Genomic DNA, 20,807 nt, shown 5'->3' on the forward strand with positions numbered 1-20,807 from the left:
TGGAAACATCTAGCGAACATAATTGTGCAATTACACCTCTTTGCTCCTTTTTAAGAAGCTTAGTCATGCCATTAGAGCTGATTATCTTTCCTGGTTTCCCTGCAATACCCCTTAATTCAACTTCCTTTCCTTCCGTAGAAAATTTGATGAAAAGTTCTTGAAAATTAAAAGCTATTGTACCCAAGGATTGTAGCCATTGGACTCCTAGTACAACATCAGCACCTCCCATTGGAATGGAAAGCATTGGGCTAGTCAATACATATTCTCCCATGGATAGCTTGATATTATGGCACTTTCCAGAGCAATTTATTGTTCCTCCATTTGCAATCATCACTTGACACTCTGGTGCTGGATATAGGAAGCAATTCAATTCTTTTGCTACCCTACAATGAATAAAATTGTGGGTGCTTCCTGAATCAATCAATACTATTACCTTTTTCTTCTTGATTTGTCCTTCTATCTTGATGGTTTGAGGAGTGGTAATTCCCGCCAATGCATTACAAGATATGGTCGGATTTATTTGTTCTTCATCTAGGCTTTGTTCCTGGAGTATATCTTCTTCTTTTGACCTTTCTTGCTCCTTTTCTTCTTCCTCTTCACAATCTATGTAGAATAATTTCTTCTCAGCACACTTATGACCTTTAGTGTATTTGCTATCACAACTGTAACAAAGCCCTTTTGCTCTTTTTTCTTCCAATTGTTGTGGTGTCAACCTTATAGGTTGTGGAAGACTAGGGGCAACAACACTTCCGTCTTTATAGTTGTGAGTGGTATGCTTCCTGGTTGCCATAATTTTGCTTTCCATTTTTCTTGCTAACCTGAATGCCTTCTCTAATGAATCAAGTTCCCAAAGGCGAACATCATGTTGGATATTATCCTTTAAGGACCCTATGAACACATCAACCCTATGCTCCTCTGGAATATCTTTTACCCTTATGTTCAATTTTTGGAACTCCTCAATGTGCTCCATTACTGAACCCTTTTGTTTGAGACTTATCAATTGGCTAAAAAAAGTGTTGCTTTTTGTATCTTCATAATGTGCTATCAATTCTTCCGTAAAAATTGCCCAAGTGATAAATTGTTTACGAGAGCAAAGCCATTGATACCATACAAACTGATTTGGTTCCAAATATACAGTTGCCATACGTACCTTTTGTGCGTTTTGCACATTATTGAGATCGAAGAATTGCTCCATCTGTAATATCCATGTGGCGGGATCCTTGCCATCAAACTTCCTCATATCGATTTTTGGAATATGGTGATTCTTCGATCCAACATTAGTGTCTATGGAATCATGATTAACATTTCTTTTGTTCTCATCATGAGTTTCTTTTACTACCTTTTCACCATTGGTGACCCTTTCTTATAGCAACTTCTTCAATTCTTCCATGTCTGTCTTCAAATCTATCTTCAAATTTGCCATCGAATCCTCCATCTTAGCTTCCATGCCCTTTATCTTAGATTCCACGCCATTTACCTTAGATTCCACGCCATTTATCTTAGATTCCACGCCACTTATCTTAGCTTCTGTTAGCTTTTGTGAGCGTGACATTTGTTGCACTTGTTCTTGTAATTTTGATATATCATGTAGCATTTCTTCCTCTTCTTCATGAGTCATGCTAGAGCTTTCAGGTTCATTACTAGGCGTTTGCATTTTCTTTCCTCGGGGCATCAGTTACCGATAATAATGCTTTACTATGCCCTTTGAATTCCGTTAAACCAAGCTTACACAAAAATTAAAAAAAAAAACTACACACCTTTTTTCACTTTATAGAAGCCTGATATTGAATCTGATGTATCTCTGTAATTTCGGATCATCTAATTCTGAAATTGCTACCTGTGGTAGCATTCTGCGTCCTCTTTCCAATGCCACAAGTCTGAGCCAGATTGGATTCTCCAAGGAAGAGTTATGTTAAATCTCCCACAGTGACTTGCTTTTAGACTGGTTTAGTAGAGCGAACTTGTACGACGTGCCATGAGTCACTGTTTCAACCTTTGAATCTGAAACACACACACAAGAAACTACAGTCCGTCCTCTTTCTGTACCTTCTTACGAAATTTCAATCCGATCCCCAGAGAGAAGGTTATGGCGATTTTCCCCAGGTCACCTGTTTTGAATGTAATTCAGGAGTCTGCAAAAAGACCAACTTCATCAGATCATATCTCTGCAAATATCGCGCAAAAGGCTCTGAAATTCGGACCCAAGGTTTAGCGCGATTTCTTCTCAAATGGGTTTTTTTTGCGACTTCTGAAACGTGACAGAAAAAAAGTTATAGCGAAAATGCCACGATGACCTGTTTGGAGCAGCGAAACCCTAGAATCCAAAGCTCTGATACCAAATGTTATGAAACCAGCTCAAGAAAAGATAGAAAAGATAGATCAACGCCTTAGAATTCAGCCTCTTCGAGGGGGCAACCTCCTTTACATTACATAAATGAACAATTCTTGGATGATACAAATGACAAAACCTCCTTTCTATATATAGGAGTCTAAGGAGTCACAATATAATCCAGCCGACCTAACAATAATAATATAAAGCCACAAAAATAACAATAGAGGGATTCTATGGGGCACAGAAATAACAATATGGGGGTAATAGGGGCACAACAATATAAATAAGGGGTATAACTACAATAGTAATGGGGTAATCACTAGTATTATAGGGACCCAACAGGGTCACTGTCTAAGGTCACTACAACTTTTCCATGTCATAAAGGGGTTTTTAACTACAAAAACAAATTTGAGAGAGTCTAAGTCCATGAGAGGATCATAAGGTCATTTCTCATGTAGAGTCATTAAGGGTTGATAGGGATATTTTCATGGGGGTCTTATTTATCACAATTCAAAACCATGATACCCAGTTAAAGTTCTATGAGTCTATTAGTGGTGTCCATCATCCCCATGTCACCATTCCAATTCATAATTCACCTGACTCTGTCGAGCTACAACAACACACTAAGGAATGGAAGCATGTCAATATGAACATCACAATAGTGTCGTTGCAAAGATTACACAAGCTGCACTTGGAAATTATAGAAGAGATGAGGCTGTATGAACAACACACCTCGCAACTAAATATTCAAGTAGAAAAAGAGCGAGTTGCGCTTTGGCAGAAGCTCGAGCAGGTGATCCAAGAAAGGGATCAAGTAGCACAACAGCACTAGAATATCAAGGAGGCAGTGGAAGCAATGTAGAGAAATTTTGGACCTTGATGTCCGAGAGGAAGAGCTAGTAGAAGACAAGGTCGCGAAGCTCGACCTTGCAGTGAAGGGGTACAAGGAGAAAATTTTCGCAGTGCAATTCAAGTACAAAATGCAGATTAGTGAACTGCAAATGAAAATGTAGCCAACTACGCCACATGAAGTACGGGATTAGAGGGAGACTGACCTAAAGACTGCAATGGCCAACACCTCCGCAGTAGTGGTAGACTGTGGAAAACTCTTGGATGAAAGTCTACAAATTTGGACTTTGCTGCTAGAAGATCCAAATGTACAAAAACTACAAGAAGAAATGCAGTAGAAGCAACAGGAGTTGGAAGAGATTCGGGCATCTACGAAAGCTTTATCAATATTGCAAATGCTTGCGAAGATCAATGAGTCGAAGGCCCTCCAGAAGAAAATTGAGGAACTGAAGAAGGAAGAACGTATTTTGATAAAGAGGACTCAACCTTGGTAAGATGAGGCCCTCCAACTATCACAGGAAATAGATGAGAATCTTAAAGAGATTCGACAGAGGGAGACATTGTTGATATAGAAGGTTGCAGAACATGTGACACCGCTGGAGGAAGTGCACAACGAGGAAAAGCGGGTAACAAAGACTCTGCAACAGTTCAATCAGGCTTATAATAACATTGTAACACAAATCATAGGCAAAGCAGCTAAGTGAATCGGGACGAATCACATGTGAGTGTTGGGGGCCTATTGGGCACAACCCAACTTGGCCTAGATTTTGGTGAAAACTTTGCATTTTGTGGAGCAGAGTGTGAAGTAAAGAATGCAGCGAAGCGCCATGTGGACCACACAGTAGATATACCGCATGGTGTGGGGGCTTCAAGGTGGGTCGAAGCCCCTCCTTTTTGTAAAAAACAAGTAATATTGTAAAAGATGAATGGTTTTCAGACCATAGTAGCTTGTATTAGGGGAGTCCATGGTATATGGACCATGGTATTTTGATGATATATCCCTTGATGTAATAGTATATATAGGGATCAATAATAAAGAAGAGAATCATCTTAGAATCACATCTTGAATTGAATGGTTGTATCTTTGTGATATGTGGTTTGGGCAAGAAGGCGAGGCTCTGCAGCTGAGTGCGTAGAGGCCTGAGTCTGTAGTTGAGTGCGCAAACAACCTGCAACTTCGTGCGTAGGTCAAGAACTGTTTGTTGTACAAGAATTATTATTATAAGCAACAATTCTTGTGGATGTAGTCCCACATTGGGATGAACCACGATAAAATCAGTGTCTTCATGTGTATATTTGCTTATTATATGTTATAGCATAACTATTTATTACAGTTGCATTTTATTACAACGCAATGATGATTTATGGGTTTATATGACATGTTTATGTGATTAAATGAATGCGGCGAAGTGATTTATGTATGTTAAAGATAAAAGAGCATAAAAATACCACATTGCATCATAGCCCTTTCTGCATCCTCCCATAGTCACTTCGTGTGAGACTGTGATTTGCCTGCAAGTCGTTGTCGAAAGGGCCAATGATTGAGGGTTTTGATTGGTGCGTAGTATAGATCAAACCAGGGTTAGCCCAAATCAAAACCAACAATCCCCCCATTAATCCATGCCTAGAAGTGTCCATGACAAGCAAACTATACTACTCAATTACCAAATGACAAGGCACACCTTTAGGTTCGGGAGGCCCACCTTCAAACATACAATCATGGAGGATCGATGAGGGACCACATGGCTAGCTCAGGTGGCGGAGAAATGGCACAACGAGCTAGTTGGTGGCTGCTGGCTACCAGCTGAGGACCATCTTGGAGAGAAATTTTCTCCTAGGGATATCACCCACAAAATGGTGGGTAACAGTGGCCTCAAGCTTATTTTGTTTAATATTTGCTCTTCACCTATTTGCCCCTTTAGATATTCTATAGACAACCAAACACAATTTTTAAATTACATAGGCCTTTCATGCTTACGTCGACCAATTTAACATTAAACCCTTGAGAAGTCAAGTAATGAAAGGGGATAACTCCTTTTTCATGAATGGAAATGAGGTGAAAGGAATAAGTAAAAAATGTTATGTATGAGAGGGATATGTAAGAGTACCCATGCAAGCTACCTAGTAACATTACTTAACCATGGGAGGTGACACCCTTCAATGAGCAAACCATGTCCTTGAAAATATGACAAGACAAACCAATAGATTAAGGGGGCTATGAAGTGTGGTATATCCTACTTTAGTAAACACCTCCATCACTAATCATTCAAGATCATAACACCGTCCAATTACACATGTATATAGTCAAATGATCACGAGAACTATATTACTTATGCCATTCAATTTTGAGGAAGGCCTATGATGGTTAAAGGTTGAGTGAGTCCAAGTGCTTGAAGAAGAACACAATTAGGCTTGCCTAGATGAATGAAGTGCACTTCAATAAGTTCAACAACATATACTCACTTGGGGTCAGTGGACGGGTGGGGGGTTTCTTCAAGTAGTTGCCCCTTGGGGGTAATAAGGAAAATATGATTAATTATTTTTTTTTTGGAAAATTTGGAAAAAAAAGTTTTAAAAACCAAAATATGACCTCACCTAACTAAGGGTTCTAGTAGAAAAACATATTTTCTCTTATGATAATGTTATTAATGAAACTTTTTTAGCATGAGAACATCATATAAATAATCATGTACAAGAAATACGACGAGCTACATAAAACACTAATGCCCCAAGAAGTTAAATAAACCATTGAACTTATTGTAATTAAATCTTGTTTGACTAATTAATACAATGAGAATTAAATAAAAAGGGCTTTTACTTGTTTCACTTTTTCTAAAACTACTTTATAGAACTTTAGGGAGAAGCCATTTTGGAGAAAGACTTTGATTCTAATGTTGCAAGCATGTAGAATCATCTTTCAAATGTTTGTTCAATTAGTAAACATGAGATTATAATTAATTGCTTAATTCTAGAATATTTTATATTCTCCATCTATTTATTTATATTTCTACTTTAATAGCCCAATGATTTTCTTGTTAATGATTGAAGTAGTTATATATTTAGTGTTGTTCTTGCTTTTCAAGTTACTCTTTCATAGCAAAGAAATCTTAAAATAGATTTGCACTTTATATATAAAATAAAATTGCTTTTGTATTTGCTTTTAGCAAAATAACTTTTTAAAAACTAGTGACAATCCACCAGCAATAACTTCCATGAATTCCCTATGCCAAATATTGCAAAGCTTAATTGCCACTTCTCAGTTACCATTTATCAAGGCATTTCACACTATCAACAGTCTCAAAAATGGAAAATAAAAAACAAATTTGATGATTAATGTCAATGTTTCATTACCTTATGTTGCACCTCTTTTTCATTTTTAATTTTATTAAATATTCATAAATATCATACTTCTTCTTCCTAATATTTCTTTTCTAAATTGATTTCTTAAATATTTATAAATATAAGTTAAAAAACACCTAAATTCAACATTGAGACTGGTCCCTAGATACTGTATTTAATACACTGAACGATGAAAATACAATTTGAAAATCGCATCACATCAATTCAAAAATTTATGGTTCACAAGATCCAAGGTGGTCAATCCAAATCAGGCAATTTGGGTATAAGCAATGGTGCTCCATACTGTGTGGGTTCCTTCTGTCACTCTTTACTGCCAGCATCATGCACTCTGCCATAGAATATTAAATGCTCTGCATCCTAGCTTGTGCAGAGTGGATCCAAGAGCATATATCACGTGATGTAGAGTTTCTAATGTCATTAATCGGGTGTTTATTGCTCCACTTTCCTAAACGCGCGCATTTGAATATGGTTGTGCTTAAAATAAATTAATGTAAGTGTTGGAAATGAGCGTGATACTTGGTGGCCAGAGTGTACACGACTGTAAACTCTTAACTATGGCGGCCCATGCATCGTTGATGTATTGTCCACCACTTGTTTTGTCACGCTCAGCATTTGTCTAGAGAGACTTCTCTAATCTCAGAGTCATTTATTCTACACACCCCACTGCCAATACTTGCGTGGGAAGCTCTCGAAGGTTTGTACTTCCTGCTAAGAGTTCGTCAGAGTTGAATAGATTAAAGAAATATCCAATCATAGGCGTGATTAATCATACTGCTGCACGATCGCCTTTCCTCTCTTTAAAAGATTTTGCGTATAGAGGGTTCAGTGGAAATGACCTTTATAGACCTCTAAACTCAATAATTTCTTCGAGTGCAAGGAACTTGCATATGGCTCCGGTAAAAAAACCAGTTCATGGGAGAGTAGAAGGCGACAATAATATTTCATCTGCGAAGAAGAAATCGAAGTTGAAAGATAACGGCGTGGCAGCCATTGAGGTGAAGGTCGAAACTGTGAGCAAAGTCCAGCAAGGAAGAGTTAGGGTGTTGAAAGCTGGAACGAAGGTGGAGAATGTGGGGCCTGTTGTGTATTGGATGTCTAGAGACCAGAGATCAAGAGACAACTGGGCTCTCTTGTATGCAGTTGAGCAGGCTACCGACATGAAGACTTCGGTTGCGGTGGCTTTCAATTTGGTTGATGATTTCTTGGAAGCGGGAGCTCGCCATTTCGGTTTCATGCTCAGGGGATTGCGAGTCGTGGAACGCCATCTCAAGTCCCTGGGGATTCCATTCTTTTTGTTTCAGGTAGATTATGTTTGTTTATGTTTACTTTTAACGTCATTACTAGAGCTCCTCAATTCCTAGGATTTGTTCTCTTAGACGCAAAATAAAAAATTGAGATTGAACAGAATTAGAATTTATTAGAGATCTGATCAATGATGTTGAAATTTATCTAAACACAAGTGATGGGCTCGCCTAAATGCCTGCTTTGAGATGTTTTTTCACGTTATTCAAAAGGGATTTTATTTATTTTATCATTCAAAATGTTGGACTTTCAGCCATACAAACTAAATTAGGATTTATTAGAGATTTGATCAATGATGCTAAATTTTATTTAAACTTATTTAAACAGAAACGATCCGCCCGGCTAAATGCCCGCTTTTAGATATTTTTTAACATTATACAATTTATATTTATTTATTTAATCATTGAAAATGTCGGACTTTGTCATACAAACTAAGGTAATGGGTTTCAATGACAAAGATTATTTGTTTAATAGGTTAGTCATGCAAACAAAGGTTATGGGGTTCAGTGACAAATATTATTTGCAAGACGCTGATATCAGGATTGTGTGAGGCTACCTTGAGTCTGGATGCCCTGTTGGATAGTGTTAACTCCCACAGATGGCTCCCAGCCTCAACCCCTTCCCATGAGACCTGAAGCAGGGACCTGATGGATACTAAACTCCACACAAACCCACTGATCTACACCTTATAGATTATTTGTTTTAATAATACGGCAATGCAATGCAACTCTTTATTTTAGGATCTCTGCTTTCCTTATAGCTTTTAGTTATGGAGAGTGTTAGGGTGGGTTAGTCGGTCAGTCGGAAAGTTCCTCGAGTCAATTATTTGCTGTTTAGAAGGTGGTCAAAATCATAAAATTTTCTCACTGTTATTTTTTGACCTGTCATTGCTCAAAGGAGTCATCTTGAGTCGGGTTATTGCTTTGGATGGTTATTGGGAAAAGGTGTCTAATGCTTGTCAATGTTTCATTGTTGAGTCTGGGTATTAGGTGATGATAGGTGAGGTAACATGGTCTGAGAGCTTATTAAAATTGGCAACTAGGGCCAAACTCCATGTGGGTCATCTTATTAATGGACGCTGATATTTTTCTTGGATCCCTCTTGTAAGGCCTTCGAGTTGCGGTGGCGACGGGCACCGGCGAGTCGTGCACGAGAGCGGGCGCGCGGGCGGGCGCACGGGCGCGCGAAGGAAATGTGCGACGAGGTGCGATGGTACATACGACGGACTTGCGACGGAGTGTGGAAATAATGTGACAATATATGCGACGTTGGGGACACTTATGCGACTAAGTGTTGGACGTGAAGCACATATATATGCGAAGTTAAAATTATATGAAGCCGACTTGTAATAAGGAGACATGTGGGCGTATGTGCACATTTGTGGGGTCGGCCATGGGGCTGCACACCCCCCTTAAAACATACGTATGATGTATATAAATATGTGGAGCATGAGGCTCATTAATCCATCGAATCACACATTCACTTCTACGCATAAGGAGCAGAGGTAAAATCTGCGCAAGAGGGGTAAAGGACTGCGCATACCTCATGCGTAGGTTATCTTGAGTGCAGATTTGGAGTTTCTTATGCCGGTTGGAGTGTAGGCAAGCGTGCCGAGGTTCGAGTTGTTTGTGCAGGACTTGGTAGAGAGGTATAAGTGGCTTGGGTGAGCACTTCTCTTTGTGCAAGGGTGCACATGATTGTAAAAGGCTGTTCTATGCCTTGGTTGTAAAATATTCTAAGTATAGACTTGGAGTTTTGCCAAGTATACTTGATGATTGTATTATTGAAAAACTGATATAATATATTGTCGGGCAGACTCACATTACGGGGAGTTGCCCCTCCCCTTTATACTTGTTGCAATTGTTGTTCTCGGTTTAATTGCATGATGATAATGAATGAGTATGGGCTTCATTAAGTATAAAGGATAATTGCTTTTACTTAGTTGCGAAACACAAGCTAAGTATGTTAATGTGAAAGTAGGCGTAGTCCACGAATGTTAGTATTGGTGAAAAGAACGCGTTCGGTGGTGCCGCACCTTGCTACAAGCGGTTGGAAGACTACCGCAGGTGTAGGGGCGTGACACCTCTCATTGAGAGGTGTAGGATTGATCTAAAGATCATCCGATTCCGATAAGTATTCATGGAGTTATGAATTTATTTGCGTTATAAGACAATCCGTCAAGGTCGGCTAGCAACCAAATAAACCCCACATGTGCTCAATGTTTTAGTATAAATAGAGGTGGCCTTCAAGTCATTTCAACACACTTGGGATCTCTTCCTATCTCTACTTGTCTTTGGGTTTTAGTAGGAGGAGAGATCCTAAGGAATAACGTTGCCCTTATCTAGAGGGCAGAACGCCGGAACTGCCAAAAAAGCCGGAAAAGCTGGAAAAGTTGGAACTGCCGGAAAAGCCTGAACTGCGGGAAAAGCCGGAACGACTGAAAAAGACAGAACTGCCAAAAAAGCCGGAACTGCCGGAATTGCCAGAAAAGCCGAAAAAATCAGAAAAGCCGGAAATGCTGGAACTATCGGAAAAGCCGGAACTACCGGGACTGTCGGGATTGTCGGAATTGTTGGGAACAACCAGATCTACCGGGAACAGTGGAACTGCAAGAACTGCTGAAACAGCCGAAGCATCTGTCTCCGAAGGATAGTAGCATGCAAGGGACAACTGTCTAACATTGGGACAATTGTATGGTACTTAGCAGTAAATACACCAAGCATGCAATGTTACAGCTAGCATGCAAGGGACAACTAGCATGCTAAGGACAACAAGCATGCTAGGGACAACAAGCAAGCAAGGTGCAACCAACACATAGGTCAGGATGGCAACATGGTGTTGCAATGGCACATAATGCAGTACAGTGATGGGTACAGTCATGATTAATGAAGCGTGATGAGATGCAGCATAGTGATGATGGGTGCAACATGGTGTAGCGCGGTGAAGTGCAACGTGATGACGAAATGCAGCACAACGATAGGTGAAGGAATCACCTTGGAGAATTAGTTGAAGCAGCATGTCTTCAACTGATCTCATGTATCATCTTCTTAGAGATGATCTATGCTCTTACTTAGATAAGTCAAAGTGTTGACTTCTGTTGTAAACGTACTATCTCTCTCTCTCCGTTGAACTGTTGAAGAACATATAAGAAGAATTGATCAAGGGTTTCCCCACATTAGGGTTTGTCCTTGGCTATCGCCACATCTTGTGTCCTCTTGTCTTGGCTTGTCTTCTGCAATTTATTTTTATGTTCTATCTGTAGTTTACTTTAATGCTGATGTGATTGCTAATCTGGAAAAGATATGGAGCTAACTGTGAAAATTGAAATAAATTGCTCTAAGCATAGAACATACCTAAAATTAACATGGTATCAGAGCTGAGGTGAAGACAATGCCCAAGCAAGAGTGAAAGAGCAATCACCGAAGACAGTTGGGAAAGGACAAAAGGATTAGTGGATTCCTCATCACTCTTCAAATTCACCAAGGTGAAGTCGAAGCAGAGAATATTATCAGAATGGCGCAACGGAAGTTTCTGATGGCCTACCTAAAGAATACTTCATTGGGAAGTTCGAATCTAAGGGTGGAAGGAAAGGGAGATGCCTTGGTTGCAATAGGTTCGGCCATTATGTGAAGGAGTGTCCGAATGGCAAGGACACATCTCTTGATGATGATAACAATCATTCCAGGGACATCTTCAATGATCAGAGGAATGACATGTAATGTAGGTTATCAAGGAAACGACTGACTCTTCAGAGAAAGAAAAGAATCCCAGGTATGAAGAATCAAATGTTGTTTTTGATAAGATAAAGAAGCGTTATCTTGTATTGGCCCTCTCCTTCAGATTCTTTGGGAATCTAGCTTATTGATTGTAGTGCTTCAAGGCACTTCATCGGGTAGAAGGGTGCACTCTCTAATTTGGTAGAGATGGAAACAATTGTGAGATTATACTTGGAGCCGATGCCACTTATCCCATAAAGGGTGTAGGGAATGTTACCCCTCAATTGAATGAGGGTAACTCGATTCATTTACAGAATCTCTTTTATGTACCTGATCGCAAGAAGAACCTGGTGTCCATTTCGGCAATGGAAGTCAAAGGTTATAGGGTGGCACTCATCGATGGGAAGGTACGTGTTTGAAAATAGAATTTTCAAAGATGTTTTTGAGTTTAGGGTTGTATCAAGTTGCAGGAAGTCCACTGGGGACCATGTTCATTGACACATAGCACTGGAGGTCTGTGAGTCAAATGGTGATAGGGATGTCTGAATTCAAGTAGAGCATGAAGGTACATGTCTAAGATGTATCGAAGGAAAATCTTATAAGGGGACCATTCCCCTCATGCAGCAGGTCCACAGGTTTGGAACAACCCGAGGAGTTTGAGATTCATGATCGGGAATCTCATGTATACAGGTGGAAGAAAGCCCTCTATGGCTTGAAGCAAAACACCTCGGGCGTAGTATGAGAGGATTGATAGCCGTCTAATGAAGCTGAGATTCACTAGGAGTGAAACCAATCCAAACCATTACCCAAAGGTTGTGGATGATAGACCTCTCATACCGACACCTTATGAGGACGACCTATTTCTGACAGGTGCAGACCCTCTCATTTACAGAAGTAAGAGGGAGTTGTATTTCAAATGTGGAATGATAAACTGCAATCTTGTGACTACCTCGAGGATCTTAACTTTCAAAAGTTATATGGTAGTGATGTCGGACTAGATTTGGGAAATGCCTCTGAGTTTCATAAACTCATTCGTGTTGATGTTCTTGGTGAACTTCCGTCCGGACATATGTTTTGCAGTTAGCATGGTGAGCTCATATTTGGTTGAGCCTCATTGGATTGGTGCCAAGAATCTTCTGAGATATCTGCGGGGCATAATCTCTCATGGATTGAGATACACTGCCGGAAATATGAAACTGCATGATTATTCGAATGCTGATTGGGCAGGGAGTGTGGAGGATCACTAGAGCACTTCCTAGTGCTGGTTCTCTTTGGATTCTGCTTTGATATCATGGATGGGCAGGAAGCAGAAGTCGGTTGCTATAAGCATCGTCGAGATCGAATACATAGCTACGAGTATGATCTTGTGTGAAGCTGCATGGTTGCAGAAGCTCTTAAGTGAGCTGTTTGTACACATGATGAATACCACTGTGATTCTCTGTGACAACCAGAGAGGGGATTTGATTATTGAGGAATCCCGTATTCAATGATTGCTCCAGCAGATAGACATTAGATACTGCCTTATCTGGGATATGGTAAGTCGATGAGCGAGGAGGCTCCATTGCATTGAGATTGATGTACAAGTCGTAGACATTTTGTCAAAACCCCGGGGAAAGGTCAAATCTGTGACTTTCCTGAACGACTTGGAGTCATTGAGAGACCTTCTTATAAGTGTCTTGCATGTTGCATGCATTGAGCTCTGGGAGCTTTGGGGGGCTTGGGGTACTTACTGGAGCAACATACAACCACAGGGCGACTCACCCTCCCCTGTTAGTGCGCTATGAATAGGATGATTAGTTCTTCTGTAGGTCTGGATGATTAGTTCTCCTGTGGCAACTGTGGAACAGGATGATTAGTTCTCCTGTGGGCTGGGATGATTAGTTCTCCCGTGGCAACTGTGGAACATGATGATTAGTTCTCCTGTGGGCGAGGATGATTTGTTCTCCGTGGCGACTATAGAACAGGATGATTAGTTCTCCTGTGGGCCAGGATGATTTGTTTTCCGTGGCGACTTTGGAACATGATGATTAGTTCTCCCGTGGGCCAGGATGATTAGTTGTCCGTGGCATCCACTGACAAGATGATTCGTTCTCCTGTGGACAGGATGATTAGTTTTCCTGTCGAGGCATCCAACCCATGCAGTCTGGGACTCATGGGAAGTACCTCTCATCTGATCAATGAGTAGGGAAATGAGGATAGGGACCATAGTAGTACTATCGATGGACGCATCGCTGTATCTACCGTACTCCCTATGCTAGGATGACCTCCATTGGTCTGGGATCAATGAAACTGATCTGAGATCAGTATGAGTGGTTTGAGACACTCTCTTGTGACATCGATTTGGGATCAATGAAACTGATTTGGGATCAGTATGAGTGGTTTGAGACACTCTTGTGACATTGATCTAGGATCAATGAAACTGATCTGGGATCAATATGAATGGTTTGAGACACTCTCTTGTGACATTGATCTGGGATTAGTATGAGTGGTTTGAGACACTCTCTTGTGATATTGATCTAGGATCAATAAAACTGACTTCGGGTCAGTAAGAGTGATGTGACACACTCTCTTCAGATGAAATTGACTTCGGGTCAGTAGAGAATGGTATGAGACATTCTCGATCAATTCTTCTTCTTCATGGTTCAGCAGAGCAGAGCAGAGCTCAGTAGATCAGAGCAGAGCAGAGCAGTGCAGGGCACTGATGGTAGAGATAGTAGAGTCGGACATATGGATCAATGGATGGAGTTCTTCCTAGTTGAGAGGGAGTGTTAAAATTGGCAACTAGGGCCAAACTTGATCTGGAATTCATCTAAGACAATTAATAAGGTATTACAGACTCATGTGCATGGATATGCCTATATTACTTTATGCAACGGATCGATAAGATTGCGAAGAACACAGGCAATGAATCAGTTAAATAAAACATAACAGACAAACATATAAACACAAAAAGTTTAATAAGGAGTTCACCCAATACTCCTAGGCTACGTCTCCCGGTCCAACCTTCAGTGGTGGCCTCTTTATTATGTTTTCAAAGCAAAGTTTTTACAATAGTGAGCTCAATTTGAGGCTCACTCAGCAGATAGAAATCAACAGGACTGTACTTGGATCCCCCAAGTCTCTGGAGTACACAGACTCTCCTTACTAAAACTTGACCTCTGTTGGTCACAGTACTATGAGCCCAAACTGAGACTCATACATGACAGGCATATACAGAAGAGTTCGCTTGAACCTCTCAAGCCTTCTCTGGAGTACACAGACTCTCTAACTCTCTCTGGCTCTATCTTAACTCTGGCTCGATGCTGCCTTTGCTCTGCAGGTCAGCTCGGCTTCTTCTCTCTGCTCTTAGCTTACTAACTTGCTTACTGCTTTTCTGCTTTACTTGCTGCCTGCTTCTCTCTCTGTCAGTTCGTGGCTTTAAAGCCAATCTGCTTTCTGACTGATCGTTTTCGTTTCTCGGCTTTCCGGTTCCCCTGCCTCTGTTCGTCTGAATCCCTCCGTTCCGCGCAATCATCACTATATAACGCCTCACAGGGAGGTGGCCACCTATTTCATAACGAACTGAGTGTCAGTTCTCTTGGACGCCTTTGGAACAACCGTTTTAACTGTTAACTCCAAGAATGTTCACGAAACACGATCTTCTGCCAACGCATCGTCCATGTCGGACTTCAAATCCTATACAATTTTGCCTGTAACCCTCGTCAAATCCGGTCACCCATTGGATTGCGTCTCCGCCATTGATTTGGAGCTTCCAGATCCAACAATCATCGTCCATATCAGGCGGGTAAGTAACATGATGTTTACCCGTCCGATGTGAGCGGTTTTCTCTCTCTTCCACTGGACGTGTGGCACCCATTGTGTGGCATCAGGCGGGACTCGGTTGAAATTGCTTACCATTCGAAGCCCTTCCGATATTCTACCGGTTTCTGTGGGACCCTGCTTCTGACAAAATCGGCGTGATATCCGTTGCATTTTATGATTTTTCGGGTCCGGGCACTCGAGGCTTTTCCTTCTTTGAGGGGTTTGCCCCGTGATATGCGATTAGTGACTTGTCGCTAATCGTATATCAGAAACTAGCCCTATTTCTTGAAATGACCTCTGGTTTTGCCAATTTTTGGCAGCGCTTGTTACCATGGGCCGACGGTCTGCGCGCTTGACCGACGGTCCTCGTTGCTCTGCGCTGATCACAAATTGCAACTGTTATGAGGATACCTTCGATAAGCTTGATCATTATAAGACTTTGAAACTTTGGCATGATTTTTAAAGAGGTCATGAAAACTTAGAGAGTGTTGTAGGATCCAATTCGGATCACGACCTTCCCACTGAAAAAGCTTTTGGACCACCCAAAGTTGGTTTTTAAGCATCAATTAAGTGAGGGTATAGATTCCTCGCTTGCCCAATTTCTATCCATTTTGCACTGCTTGGTTTTGAATCTTTGAGTCCAATCCTGAGGTACTCAACATCCCCTCTGGGCGTAGTCCTCACCTTCCTGTCCAGAACTGTATCTTCCTGCAATTCATTGAGATATTCAGGCAACAGATCATCAATAGAAGGCAATTGACTCTGCTCTTCGGGATCTTCAATTAACGAAGGTTCAAATAGTCTCAAGCTTTTTGCATTAACAACTGAGTAGATGTGCATGTAAGCTGGTAAATCAAGGCGAAAAGCATTCTCACCGATTTTCTCAAGTATTTTGAAAGGTCCATACCTTATTGGCTTCAGCTTCTTACCTTCACCTTACGTTCTATCTTTGCTGATATACAACCAGACTTGATCACCAACTTGGAAACTATGCTCAATCCGATGCTTATCATGCCTTGCCTTGTACTTGGCTTGGCTCTTTTCCAGCTATTCCTGTACTGACTGGTGAATCTCTTGGATTTGTTCAATAAACTTGGTTGTCTTGTCCACATCACTGTGTCCATCCACCACTATGTCTTTACCAAAGACAAAATCCAAGGGAGACCTTGGTGTGAAACCAAAACAGGTCTCAAACGGAGATCTCTATGTAGAAGAATGTTTAGCTCGGTTGTAAGCATGCTGCACATAACATAAATGTTCATCCCAAAGTTTGGGATGCTTGCCGCAATAGCCTCTGAGCAACTGGATCACTGTCCTGTTGACCACTTCTGTTGGGCCATCTAATTGCGGATGAAAAGCTGTGCTCTTCTTCAACCTGGTGTCCATCAATTCCCACAGACTTGACCAAAATTTCCCAACAAATCGGGAATCTTGATCAGATACAAATTACAATGGAAGTGGGTAATCCAAAATGAACCCATACATGTTGAAAGAACAACTTTTCAGTTTGTTCAGCTGTAATCTGTTTGTTACAGGGTATTAAAATACACATTTTGCTGAACCTATCCACAATAACATATAAATAGTCATGACCTTTCCTAGATTTGGGCAGTCCCCCAACAAAGTCCATGGAAACACTTTCCTAAGGATGAGAAGGAACTGGTAGTGGAGTGTACAAGCCTAGTTTTCTATTGCTGGGCTTGCTTTTAGCACACATGGTACACCCTCTTACATATCTAGAAGCTGTTTCATTCATTTTTGGCCAATAACAAAATCTTTGCAGTTGTGCCACTGTTTTACTTACACCTAAGTGACCTGATATTAGAGAAGTGTGTGCTTCTCGAATTATCTTTACTCCTTCAATTTGAGGAATGCATAACTTTCCAAAATGATACAAGAGTTCGTTCTTAACATGATAATCCAATTCTTCTACTTGTTTGCCACGACTTAAAGTTGCATATACATCTTTAAAATCTATATCTTGAGCATACTGTTCTATGTAGCTTTTATGCAATATTGAGTTATACTTGAGTATAGTAGATGCACTTACGATTGGTCTGGACAACATATCTGCAACTTTATTGTGTATGCCTTTTTTATATCTAATGACAAGATGAAACTGTTGTAGAAAACCCATCCACTTATAGTGTCTTGATTGTTGCAACTTAGTTTGTGAGTGTAAATATTGAAGTGGTTGATGATCAGTATGTATAATTGTCTCTTTGCCCATTAGGCAATGTTTCCACTTTTTCACACTCTGTACTAATGCATACAATTCTTTATCATATGTGAGATAATTAACTACTGCAAAATTAAATGTCTCAGAATGATAACATATGGGTTTACCGTGCTGCATCAACACTGCTCCCATGGCATAGTCACTTGCATTCGTTTCAATCTCAAATGGTCTTCGAAGATCGGGCAGTGCTAGTACTGGTGATGTACTAATCTTTTCTTTTAAGGTGTCGAAGGCTTTCTGTTGTTTGCCTCCCCACTGAAACACGTTGTTCAATCCTATTAAAGCATGTAAGGGAGCGACAATTAAGGAAAAGTTAGAAATAAACTTTCTCCAATACTGTGCTGCTCCTAGGAAGCTCCTAACTTCTGTAGCAGATTTGGGTTTAGGCCAGTTTACAATGACTGCAACCTTAGAGGGATCTATCTTCAATTCACCACTCCCTACAATATGACCCAAATAATTCAAAGATGTTTTGCCGAATTCACATTTTGAGAGCTTAACATAAAGATTTTCTCTTTTCAAAACATCTAGGGTCTGGTTTACATGCTTCAAATGTTCTTCGCATGTTTTGCTAAATATAAGAATGTCATCTAAATATACAATGACAAAATCATCAATAAAAGGCTTGAGTACATCATTCATTACTCTCATGAAAGTAGCAGGGGCATTAGTCAAGCCAAAAGGCATAACTAACCACTCATACAATCCCTACTTTGTTTTGAAAGTAGTCTTCCATGCATCTTGATCTGCAACTCTGACCTGATGATAGCCACTATGCAAGTCCAACTTGGAAAAGTAAACAACTTCTTTCAACTGATCTAGTAGATCATCTATGCGAGGAAGGGGATAACGATTTTTGATTGTTATCTTATTCAGTGCTCGGTAATCAATGCACATTCTCCATGACCCATCTTTCTTTCTTTCTCACCAAGACAATTGGAGACCCACATGGCGATGTGCTAGGTATTATGAACCCTTTCTCGAGCAGCTCCTATATTTGCCTCTTGATTTCTGCATTCTCTAAATCGGACAACCTGTACATTCCGATGTTAGGCAATGGAGCATCTTGCTACAAATTAATATCATGTACTATTTGCTTTTTGGGTGGCAGACCTTTAGGTTCTTGAAATAGTATATCATATTCTGAAACAACTTTTTCTAAATCAGCGTGCTGTTTAGCATTACAACCCTCAAATACATTGGTTTTATTAGGTTTTTTTTCCTTTACAACCATCAGTAAAAATTGTTTGCATGAATTTACAATTCTTTTCATCTGCCCTGAGTTTATGAGAGTATAGTTATTCTTGAATTTATGAGCTCTTACAATATATTCAATTCCATCTTTAACGAGTAGATACTTGTTTTCTGCTCTATAGAAAATGGCTTTTCTATCATACAAGGAAGGGCTTTCTAAAACAATTCCACATGCATCCAAGGGAACTATATCTAACTCAACCTCATCTACAAAGGCTGACCCAAAAGAAAACCTAAGTTTACATTGTCTAGTCACTTGTAGCTTTGCTTTATCACATACCCAACCCAATGGATATGGCTTCTTGTGAGGTGTGGTTAGCAATCCCAACTTCTTTACAATTGCTTCAGAAATTAAGTTTACTTGTGAGCCACTATCAAACGAAGTATCAATCTTTTGATGCTTGGAAATAACTCTAATATGAAAAAGCTCATGTCTTTTCCTCTCATTTTCTTCATTATCAGTAGATTGTGCAGAATTACTAGTAGATGCTTTAGAATTTTTACCTTTTATACCTGTGGCTGTGATTGGTTTTCTTCTAGCATAGCGAAATAAGTCATCACAGGCTTGCTCTCAGTGTTTAGATTGAAACGAAAGAATTGTAGACGTAGGGAGACATTTATCTTGCTTGTGAATTCTTGTTCATAATTCTCATGGTTGTCGTGTTTAAAATTTGTCTGTCACTGTTAGAAATTGTGTGTCGCGCACACCCTGTCTTGTTTAAAAACACAGTCTTATTTCCAAGAGGGTTGTTTGACTGCGTGAAACGTAATTTCTAAATGATGAACGCTTCCCGAAGATGTGATTTTGAATGCCTTTAAAAGGTTAAAGCCTCCTGCTTGCATTTCATCACATAATTTGTGCTGTCACCATCTTATGTTGATTTGGGGTAGCATCGGATGTGCTCTAGCCACGAAAATTGGTGGAGAGGCTAAGGCACGTGAGATCTCCAATACCCATAAAGGGTTTGGGCAGATTCTAAACAGTTTGGGAAATATTAAAATAATTAATATTTTTAATGGAGTCCCTAAGTCTAAACTTAGGGAAAATAAAATATTAACGTGAATTAATATAAAATTGTGTTAGAATGGTCCAAAAGTCATGGATCAAGCCAGATCTAATTTTAGCCGTTGATTAGGGACTTAATCTCGGCTGTTGATTTGTCAACGAGAAAAGTATAAGAGGAGGCTTGAGAGTCACTTGGAGAACACACCGGGTTGATCAAGATTTCGACTTTCTGGGGCAGGGTTTGCTGAGGAAGACGAGAGAGTGATCAGATTTGCAGCTGAGGGGTAGTGAATACAGAAGTAGAGAGGTAGAGACAGTACTTGGAAGAACAACTGGAACTGCCGAAACAGTCGGGAAAGCTGACACAGAGGGCAGAAGTTGGAACTGCTGGGAACAATCGGAACTGCGGGGAACTACCAGAACAGCCGGGAAAGCTAACAAAGAGAGCAGAAGCCGGAACTGCCGGGAAAGCTGACGCAAAGGGCAAAAGCCGGAACTGCCGGGAACAACCAAAACTGTCAGGAACTGCCGGAAAAGCAGACGCTGGGCCAGAAAGCTGACGTAGCCCCTAGAGGCTGACGTTGGGATTTTCGTGGGGCAAATTCGAGCTGAGGAGTCGTTGGAGTGTTTATCTGGGGTTTCGGTCGGAATATCTGTCTTCGAAGGAGAGGTACTATTGCTGAGATTTTTCTCTGTTGGGTTAGTCGGTTTTGGCACCCAGATTGTATTCAGAATCTGCATAATAATAAAATCTCCAGATAGCTACACCGGTTTTCCCACATTGGGTTTTTCCAGGGACATTGGTCCAAAAACAATGGTGTCACTTGTGTGCTTGTTTTGTTTCCTTCAGTTGATGATCTGTAATGTGTTGAGCATGTACTTGTATTTATTTTCAGTATTTACATGGTAAATAACTTGTTAATTAAAAGAACAATTAGGCAGGAATAA

The 20,807-nt window shown here is 40.4% G+C and overlaps 1 protein-coding gene across 3 annotated transcripts in view; it reads left to right on the forward strand.

Annotated features, from left to right (window-relative positions):
• The first annotated feature begins 6,811 nt into the window (after window positions 1-6,811).
• PHR1 (photolyase 1) overlaps window positions 6,812-20,807 on the forward strand; it is a 321,904-nt gene continuing 307,908 nt past the window's right edge. For 2 of the 3 annotated variants that reach the window (XR_016253747.1, XR_016253748.1), the window contains exon 1: window positions 6,812-7,842. Coding sequence is in view for 1 of the 3 variants with exons in the window: in XM_089402234.1 (XP_089258360.1) it covers window positions 7,429-7,842 (414 nt within the window). In the remaining 2 variants the exon portion in view is untranslated. The remainder of the gene's footprint in view (window positions 7,843-20,807) is intronic. The other variant, XM_089402234.1, reaches the window with a different exon arrangement.

The sequence above is a fragment of the Pinus tabuliformis genome, chromosome 2_1 (assembly GCF_031772625.1).
Source record: "Pinus tabuliformis cultivar Carrire ecotype Pingquan chromosome 2_1, CPIR1, whole genome shotgun sequence".
NCBI classification, from domain to species: domain Eukaryota; kingdom Viridiplantae; phylum Streptophyta; class Pinopsida; order Pinales; family Pinaceae; genus Pinus; species Pinus tabuliformis.